At 43.0% G+C, this 8,682-nt stretch overlaps 1 protein-coding gene across 1 annotated transcript in view; it reads right to left on the bottom strand.

The window, feature by feature from the left end:
- Positions 1 to 1,593: 1,593 nt before the first annotated feature.
- The window catches only part of NPHP3 (nephronophthisis 3 (adolescent)), a gene marked incomplete at its 5' end in the record, with an annotated part of 16,718 nt that continues 9,629 nt past the window's right edge, over positions 1,594 to 8,682 (bottom strand). Inside the window, 12 exons of the mRNA XM_008935418.1 lie at positions 1,594 to 1,774; positions 1,969 to 2,084; positions 2,589 to 2,714; positions 3,309 to 3,549; positions 4,215 to 4,342; positions 4,957 to 5,032; positions 5,438 to 5,679; positions 5,820 to 6,009; positions 6,344 to 6,466; positions 6,820 to 6,917; positions 7,033 to 7,197; positions 8,006 to 8,144. Coding sequence (XP_008933666.1) covers positions 1,594 to 1,774; positions 1,969 to 2,084; positions 2,589 to 2,714; positions 3,309 to 3,549; positions 4,215 to 4,342; positions 4,957 to 5,032; positions 5,438 to 5,679; positions 5,820 to 6,009; positions 6,344 to 6,466; positions 6,820 to 6,917; positions 7,033 to 7,197; positions 8,006 to 8,144 — 1,825 coding nt within the window. The remainder of the gene's footprint in view (positions 1,775 to 1,968; positions 2,085 to 2,588; positions 2,715 to 3,308; positions 3,550 to 4,214; positions 4,343 to 4,956; positions 5,033 to 5,437; positions 5,680 to 5,819; positions 6,010 to 6,343; positions 6,467 to 6,819; positions 6,918 to 7,032; positions 7,198 to 8,005; positions 8,145 to 8,682) is intronic.

Raw genomic sequence — 8,682 nt, 5'->3', positions numbered from 1 at the left:
GGTGTCACTTCCAGTTCTTTGTGACTTCTCCCTTCCGCCCGGGACAGTAAGAGCGAGGCCCACACCTGGTGCTGGAGATCCTGAGGGGAACAACTGTGTAATTTCTACCCCAGCTCAGCTCTCTTGGCTCTGAACTCTTTGGCTGTTGTGACAGCTTTACAAGAGGCAACTGTTGAGCGTTTTACTTCATCTATGGTTTTATCAGGAAATTAATTCACTTTGTTAGGCCTACTTACAGCAGATGCACAACGGTTCTCGTCTGACTTTGACTTTCAACTTGTATATACAAGAAGATTTGGAAATAACCATAAAATACATTAAGACAATTGTATGTGCCAATGGTAAAGATGATTTAAAAATAAACAGCATAAAAAAAGCAGCTTTAAAGGTTTCTTTTTTTATTAAAACATGATGAGTCATAAATATTCCATGATGAACAAATCAAAGCCTATTGCAGCGTTTTAGTTCAGCTCTGTTTATTTGGCAATCTTATAAAAGAACCTTTCCATTTTTACAGTGTATCATGGATGTTACCAAGATGTTGATAATCTGACCATGATTAAATCTCCATTGAAACTGGTGCCATTGCTTTGAGGTGTTCTCCTACATAAAAGTATTACTTGGCATACCACAGACATACCAATTATCTTGTGTTTTTTTTTCTTTTTAATGTCCATAAGGCACAACTACAAACAGATGAAGAACTAAATGCCTTCAGAGCACGACTGTAGCTGCAGATTTATGCACTGAATGAGAACAGACTCCAAAATTACTTCTCCAGATGTCTGGGGTATTAGGAAATACAACAGGCAGGTATATTTGGTTCACATCTCTTTATCTGCTGGCAAACAATTCTGCATCACTAGCTTATTCCAGCTAATACAAACCTTGTATTTTAAGGGATTCAATGATACCAAATGGTGAAAGCATCACTGAAGGGTTGCAACAGAGAATCAAGTTACCACTATCTTCATTTGGATTCCTCAAAGTATTTTTACTGAACACAGCTGAGTGACAGCAGTGTTAGCTGCAGATGATGACCTGTTGAGATGTATTAACTTCCCAAGGAAACCAATTATTTCTGCACAAGTCCCTCCCATGTAAGTTTGCTTAAAGCTGACATCACCCTGCAGGTAAAACTTTGGGTGGGAGAGTATTTTGACTTTTACTCTCTCTTTAGAAATAGCTTTAGAAGCTTCTGAAGAGGCAAAAAGGGTTCATGAAACAACCCAGGTTATAATTACAAAAAAGAAATAAGAATTACCTGTAAAGTAGATACAATTGGTTCAACTTCACTTGTCATATTCCTGGCACTTGGGCTAAGAGGTATCAAATCCGTGTTTTTGGTATTAGATACTCATATTAATTACTAGCTCAAGGTACAGCTATGTACAGTGAAAGCAGTTCTCTTTGCACCATACGGTCTGCAAAGGTAATAGGGAAGGGGTTCAAGCTTAAGCATTTGTTCCCCTGTCATTCGAGAAGACAGGTGTCAGTCCAAAAATAGTGTTATCTAAGGAAAAACAGATTTGCCTTAATTTTACATCTGCTTTAAAATAACCCGAGACTGCCTGTTCTGTGGGCAGGTCTGTCTCACCTTTGTCCATGCTCCAGGAAAACATTTGGTGATAATGCACTCTTCAGGCTGAACGTGTCTCCGCTCGAGGAGTGGCGAGAAGTGGCTTTTCCACCTATCAGCACAGTCTCTGCTTCCTTTATTTCCATAGCTCTCTTGTAAAGTTCAGCTGCCTTCGCAAAGTCTCCCCCCTCGTAGCTTTGGAGAAGAGTAAAACAAAGTTGAAGCCAATAAAACAAGCCTCTCAATTTAAACTGAAACGGACACCACGCTATCAACAAAGCACACTCAAGGCTCTCTGTTTTCTTAAGTACACAAATCCAGGATGTCTTATTCCACGCAGTAATTTGTACAGTAATTGGCTTTTATAGGGATAAAGCAGATCATCTTACCTCAGCACAGCCAAGTTCTTCAGCGTTTCCCCCACACGAGGATGCATGTGACCAAAGCTGTCTTCGTAGATCTTTAACGCACGCTCGTAAAGAGGTAAGGCTTCAATCTGCTTTTTCTTTGGGGGAGTACAAAGTTTCTTGTTAGGGATGGAAAAAAGGATAGCCAGTGTAACCTACAGCAGAGTTATCAACACGTCCCAGGTGTAAAGTCACACACACGTAACCAGAAAGGTGTCCTGAGTTCTCAGTGCTGCTGACACATGAGGAGGAGAACTCAAACTGCCAAAGCAAGCGGCCTGCAATTCCCACTAATGGGATCAGAATCAGGGCCTGGGCTTCCTAGGCAGGTTTGAAAATCACAGTCCTGGAAGTTCTGTATTACCAAATGCTCTAGAACTGCCACAGGTACAATTAAAATCTGTGTTTAAAATCAGATAAGCGCATTGCAGACCTACAGTAAACAGGAAAACCATCTACAGCTCATTCCTACTGAAACTAAACAAGGAATTTGCTAAGTTGGTTGCATCTCCTTTGAATCTCATATTGGTTGTAGACTGGAAAGGAGCAAATCATACAAAACCTAAGGAGTGTAATGAACGTGTAAGACGTGGAGAACTTACCATCTGGCAGTACAGGACAGCCAGATTTACCAGAGCAGTTGCTACACTGGGGTGCTTGGGGCCAAACGACTTCTGTCGAATTTCGACCGCCAGCTCGTACAGAGGAACGGCCTTGTCAAGCTTCCCCTAGAGACAATGGAACACACCAGTCAGCTGTCTTGGGCCAAAATGGTAACAGTGAAACTGTTTTAACCAAAAGCCTCTGGAGAAAATGTAACTGTTTCCAGGTTATTCCGGCTTTAGCTTTGGTTAATTCATAGTTACATTCTACACCGACTGCTGATCATGAATATTTATTAGGACCCAATTTTCCAAATTACGAAGCATATTTTACTCCCAGTTAATGTGCTTCTCTGTTTCTACGTCTACTTTCTTTTTTAATCAACAGTGGAGAACTCAATACAGCTGGGAAGAGCCTCCCTCACTGCAGCTGAAACACTAGCTTTTAACCAAACCAGGAACGCCTCCTGGTGACACTGCCCATGCAGGACACTGGTGACGTGACTCATAAATAACTGTTCTTTATGCAAAGCACGTTTTGAAGAGGCTACTGAGCTTTTTGGAACCAGTCCAGGGCCCCTTGACTAGATCTTTCACACGTGTGTGTAGAACACTATTAGCTGACAGAATTCCCAGGCCCCACTCCTTTTGGATTCACAACAGCACAAGGGCCTTGCAGTTCATTTAGGTGGTGAGAAAAAGCAACAGGCTTGTTCATACCATCTTTTTGTATAGCACTGCCAGGTGCTTCACAGTATAAGCCAGGGAAGGATGATCTGGAGCCAGTGCTCTCCTCCTGATGTCCAAAGCTTTCTCGTAGAGCTCCTCTGCCTTCTCGTAGTGCTGCTTCTCGTTGTACAGGGCTGCCAGGTTGTTCAGGGACTGGGCGCAGTCGGGGTGCTCGGCTCCCAGCACTCGCTCTCGCATTTCCAGGGAGCGCTTCAGGAAAAGCTCTGCAGTCCTGCAGAACACACCCGTGTAAAGCTGGCGACCTCCCTACAGGCCCGAGTGGCTGTTTGAAACCCAACAAACGCAGGGTTGTAGGCAGAGCTAGTTAATACATTCCTGTGCAAACCTGGAGCCCCTGCAAAGGGCTGAAATGCCAGCGGCAGCAGATTTCAGCAAACATTACACTTTAATTCAACCCATGTCTTCACTTATGCAAGTAACCCCTTCCGTATTGAAAACATTCTGCTGACTTCTGGGCAGCTCCTCAAGGCAGTCCTGTACTCCCAGGGACAGAGCACGAGTGGAGTGAGAGCTAAAGGTTCAGCACACACCACGCGTTTCTCAAGTAACTTTAGAAAAACATAAAACATGCTACAGGGTTCAGTAGACAGCTTTCATACCACAGGGAGAGAGACTGCAATGGGTTTTATACATCATGAGTTAGTCACATAGAACGTGCCTAGAAGGGATAAAGTAGTAGAAAAAACTGTGTAATGCCACTATCCAAGCATGTCCCTATCAAAAGGATGCATTTTATCTTACTGGAGTAGTTTAGTGCTATTCCATTGCAGATTTACAGCAGTTCCTCTATCAGGCCATCCACACGTACTGCTGGCAGCACCCATTCTACATTCTATGAGGGTGCTGAGCGGACGTGTCACAATTAACACAACTTACTCAAGATTATTCTGCAGGTAGTAGAGGACGCCAAGCTCATTGAGAGTCCGAGCGTTATCTGCGGTGTCCTTGCCCAGCGTGAGCTCCTCCAGCTGCAGGGCTCTCTGGCGCAGGAGGGCGAAGCCACACTACAGCAAAGCACGAGGCAAGATAAGCCAGACAGGCAATCTGAAGGCTCAGTTTGGTGCCAAAGGAGCACACTAATCCTGCTTAAGTTCTGTTTTCAGCTAAGTGGCACATAAGACACTGCTTATTTACAGTCTAGCACCGAGTTTCACCAAATGTGCTTCCAGGGAATTTTAAGTTGCTGTGCTGTTGTTCAGCTCTGACTTGTCTGTATTGTACATGCTAATTTCCTTAAATTCCACAGTTCAAATAACCAATTCAGATCAAATGCCTCGGTTCATAAGCTCAAAACTTAAAATCCATTTAATCTCCTATCCTAAATGCCATATACAAATACACATGAAGCATTACCCAAGGCTCTACAAGGATCTTTGTAGAACAGGCTGCCACGCTAATGCTTACGTGCAAAGTGAATTACAAGTAGGGAGTGCAGCCACTGTTACACACCCCAGCTATCCCTGATCCCTGCAGTCCTGCAGAACTGAAAGGGCAGTTTCTGATGCTGCTGCTAGGCAACTTCACTGCCTCAGCCCTCCATCAGCTAAAGCACTGGAGCACGGGGCTGCCAGAGCCACAGCACGCCCTGCACTCTACCGAGTATCAAACCCTTCCTTACCAGGCTGCCTTTCCGCCTCGCTGCCTTCTGGCGTATCTTGAAAGACTTCTTCCTCAGCTGCTCAGCTTGTTCATATCTGAAAGCAGTTATTTACAGCGTTAGGAAGAATGCCAAATGAGCATCATCGGGTACTCTGGAAAGCTTCCCAGTCACTTGAACAGACAAATCTGAGGAGAATTTAAGAATCTTGAAAAAATGCGCTTTTTAGTCGAAGATAAGAATATCTAAAATGCTCAGACCAGACAATGCTCCTCCTTTATCTCTAACTTGTTAGACATTTTTTGGAAAACTAAGCACAAAAGTTGTCCCCCCATCAGGTGGCCTGGTACAACAGTACAGAGGGGATGCTCATGGCTGTGTTGCAAATTACAAAACTCTAAAAAGGAACCAAAGAAACGTTCTGGCTTCAGGAAGGAAATCCTTGCTGCTACTTTTGTACCACCTTCACATGAAAGAACACTACTGGCACGGTTAAGCTTACTTGTTCTGCTTTTGGTACAAGGTGGCAAGTGCATCCAGCTCGCGGGCCACGCGAGGATGTTCAGCTCCGTAGGCGTTTTCACAGATTTCCAGTGCCTGCTTGTACAGCTGTTCAGCATTCCCAAACTTCTTCCACTGGACGTACACTCCTGCTAGCTGGTGGAGGGACTGTGCCACCCTTGGGTGGTCTGGGTCCAGTGCAGTCTCTCGAATCTCCAGAGACCACTGCAGAGGAGCTACAGCCTGTAACAACCAAGCTCAGAGTATGTTGGCAGCAGGCAGCACCCTGTAGGTTACAGTAATTTAACAACCGTAACAAAGCACGTGCTGAGCTCCGCTTAATTGGCCTCCTTGCTGTTACAACAATCTCTAAATGTACTTACCTGACTGAGAAGACCTAGGTCCTTAAGAAACCGTCCCAGGGTCTCATAAAGATCAGCCAGGCAGATCATACTTTCCTCTCCCTCACAGCTTTTTTCATATTCTTTCAGAGAGTCAAAATACTCAGCTGCCATAGAGCTCTTATCTTTCCCAACCAGCTGCCAGTAACTCAGCAATTCTGCAAAATGTCCCCTGTTTTAACAAGGAAATAAGAAGCTCATCTTATCTCTGATACCCCTCTATTCGGACTGATGCTAGCTAAGAAGAAAAGGGCCAGATGCATCAATTTTGCCTGTATGCTACATTTTCTATAGAGCCAGTCCCTGGAGACTCATGCTGTTCAATAGTATTTATCCCTTTGCCAACCCCCAGGCGTAACACAACAGAAAACACAGGTGATAAATATAACAACAGCATTTAGCATTATTTAAGGTCCTTTAATCTATATCTGTCATTTTCTGATTTATGTGGACAAAAAAATACTTGGAAACATTTACAACCACCCAAGCAGTGGCTACCTTTGTACCTTTTGTAAAGGTTTTGGGACACAAAGAGATTCAAAAGACACTTGTGTAGCTTTTGCTTATCACCCTGCTGTTGGAAGAGCCACGGAAGTTCATCTGCACTTCTCCAAGTCACTCGGTCTCGACTATTGAAAGAAAAGCAAATCAAAATTAGAACTCTGAGAGGCCCAACAGCTTCTCCATTTGATGTGAAAACACAGCAAGCTGCCGTGTGCCAATGTCTGTACAGACAGACTGCTACATGACCCTGTCCTGTTTTCCCAGGTCTTCAGTGTGGTTTCACCTGGGAGGGTGCTCCCCTGTATAGTCAATCTTTTCACAGACTAAGTATCAATCACAAACTGCTATACTGACAACTGGGGTTTTGCAGTTATTTTGCCATAATTACTAAACTGAGTCAGAAAAGCTATATGAAGAAAACAAAAATATCCACGGGCCATAAAACGTGCTGAGCACACCATGAGGAATTCTGACCTACCTTAGCTGCATGGTGAAATATTCCACTAGTTTTTGTCTGTAGGTAGAAGTTACATTTTCACCTTCTTCCATATACTCTAGTCTCACCATCTCCCAAGCCTGAAAGAGTAAAATTGAGAGAAAGAGAATATGTTTAATTTGTTTATTGAGTGCTGATGATACACAGGGAGGTATGCAAGATTTCCCTGCGTGTGTTTAGAGTTATAAAACATACCTGGAGGTGCTGGAACTTGAGCAAGCCACAGCCATATGTCAGCAAACACATCTTGTGCAGGCTGTGAACGAGCGAGGCTAGCACTGCAGAAGACAGCTCGGGGTAAAGCTCCATCAGCTCCGACTCACTCACTCCATTGTGGCTCACACCAATGACACACAGTAGCTATGTAAAACAGAAAAATTATTTCACACAGTGATATCTGTTGCAGAGCTCAGTTACACTGAAATTCCAAGATAAATATTGTGCATCACTGTCTGTAACTTTATATGCCAACGTTAAAAAAGAAAATCTGCCTGTACAAGCCCTTTCCCTATTCTGTCCCCAAAGAACAGTCCTCAGCACTAATGGATTAATATTCTAGCAGATATAGCACCAAATGGGACACCCTGGGACACACAAATGGCTCCTTAAGCTTCCCTCTAAAACACTGGGGGGAAAATAACTCCATTGTCACCAGGAAATTCCACCTAAATGAAATTTGCCAAAGGTCTTAAACTGCCAGCACTAAGAACTTTTAGTCATTATAGAGTACCACCTGCTAATCAAAAAAATGCTCCACACAACAGGGACATTCTGCAAAGGCAGGAAGAGGAATCAGAAATCTAATCAGTGTCCTGTATTTACAATATGCCACTGTTTGATTACATTTACTAAGCCTGATGTAGTCAATCACTGGATCAGGGTAATGATCAGCAAGGAAGTGCCAATTCTGTATCACATCATGGTGGAAAAGTTCTGGTTTGTTTTGTGCAACAATGACTTAGTTGAAATTTAACACACAGCAGTCGTATGTTCTACAGTCATGCAACAGAGAGATAAATAAAACTGTCCCTTCTATACTAATAATGCAGTAATCTCTCAATCATACAGATGAACCAACATAAATTGATATTTACCTTTATCTCAAGACAAACACTGACTGGGAGGAACACACGTTACCTGTAGCAGTCATGACACACTCTCTGCTTACCTCTCTCAACAGACCCTTCTCTCTTTCGCTCTGCAGTGACTCCTGAATTGATCTCAGAACCAGCCTGTACAGTGACACAGTGTCTTGACATTGGAAACACTGCTGAAGGGTTTCATCGATGTTTCCTGTATTTCCAGTGCTGAGAAGGACAAAAATGGCATGGTATAGTGTATTAAATTTGTCTGAATATGAGGAATTGAAACTGCTGAAGCTCCATCTCCAAAGGGCTCTGAATTCCTACTCGGTTTAAAAGGTGCACAGCACCTTATGAGATTAAAGACAGAAGAGGTGAGTTCCTGAAGCCACCTTCTGTCATATTGTCTGATTTTTCTAAGCAACTGCAAATTTTTATTTAAAAAAAATAAAAAATTGCTGTGTTCTTTCTTCTTTAAGGAGTACAGAATAAGAGCACCAGGTTGGATAAAGATAAAGCCACATGCTGCAGTTTCATTTAATGCGTTTACAAAGCATGTTTTCAGGAGCAATGAAGCATTCTAGGACATAAAACAGAAACAAGGAATAATGATCATTTGCTCTGGGTGAACAATTTTCAATCAGTGTATCATCTTCTGGGAGTCTCTCAACTAAAAATGCATCCTTCTCAACAAGACCAAGTCCAGGTTAATAATAAGCCAATGCACTTATTAAGTATTCTCTTGCTCAAGAGGGAAGATTTA

This window comes from Merops nubicus, unplaced genomic scaffold, assembly GCF_000691845.1.
Source record: "Merops nubicus isolate BGI_N331 unplaced genomic scaffold, ASM69184v1 scaffold29452, whole genome shotgun sequence".
NCBI classification, from domain to species: domain Eukaryota; kingdom Metazoa; phylum Chordata; class Aves; order Coraciiformes; family Meropidae; genus Merops; species Merops nubicus.
The sequence above is the reverse complement of the archived record's forward strand: the minus strand, read 5'-3'. Positions and strand labels throughout refer to the sequence as shown.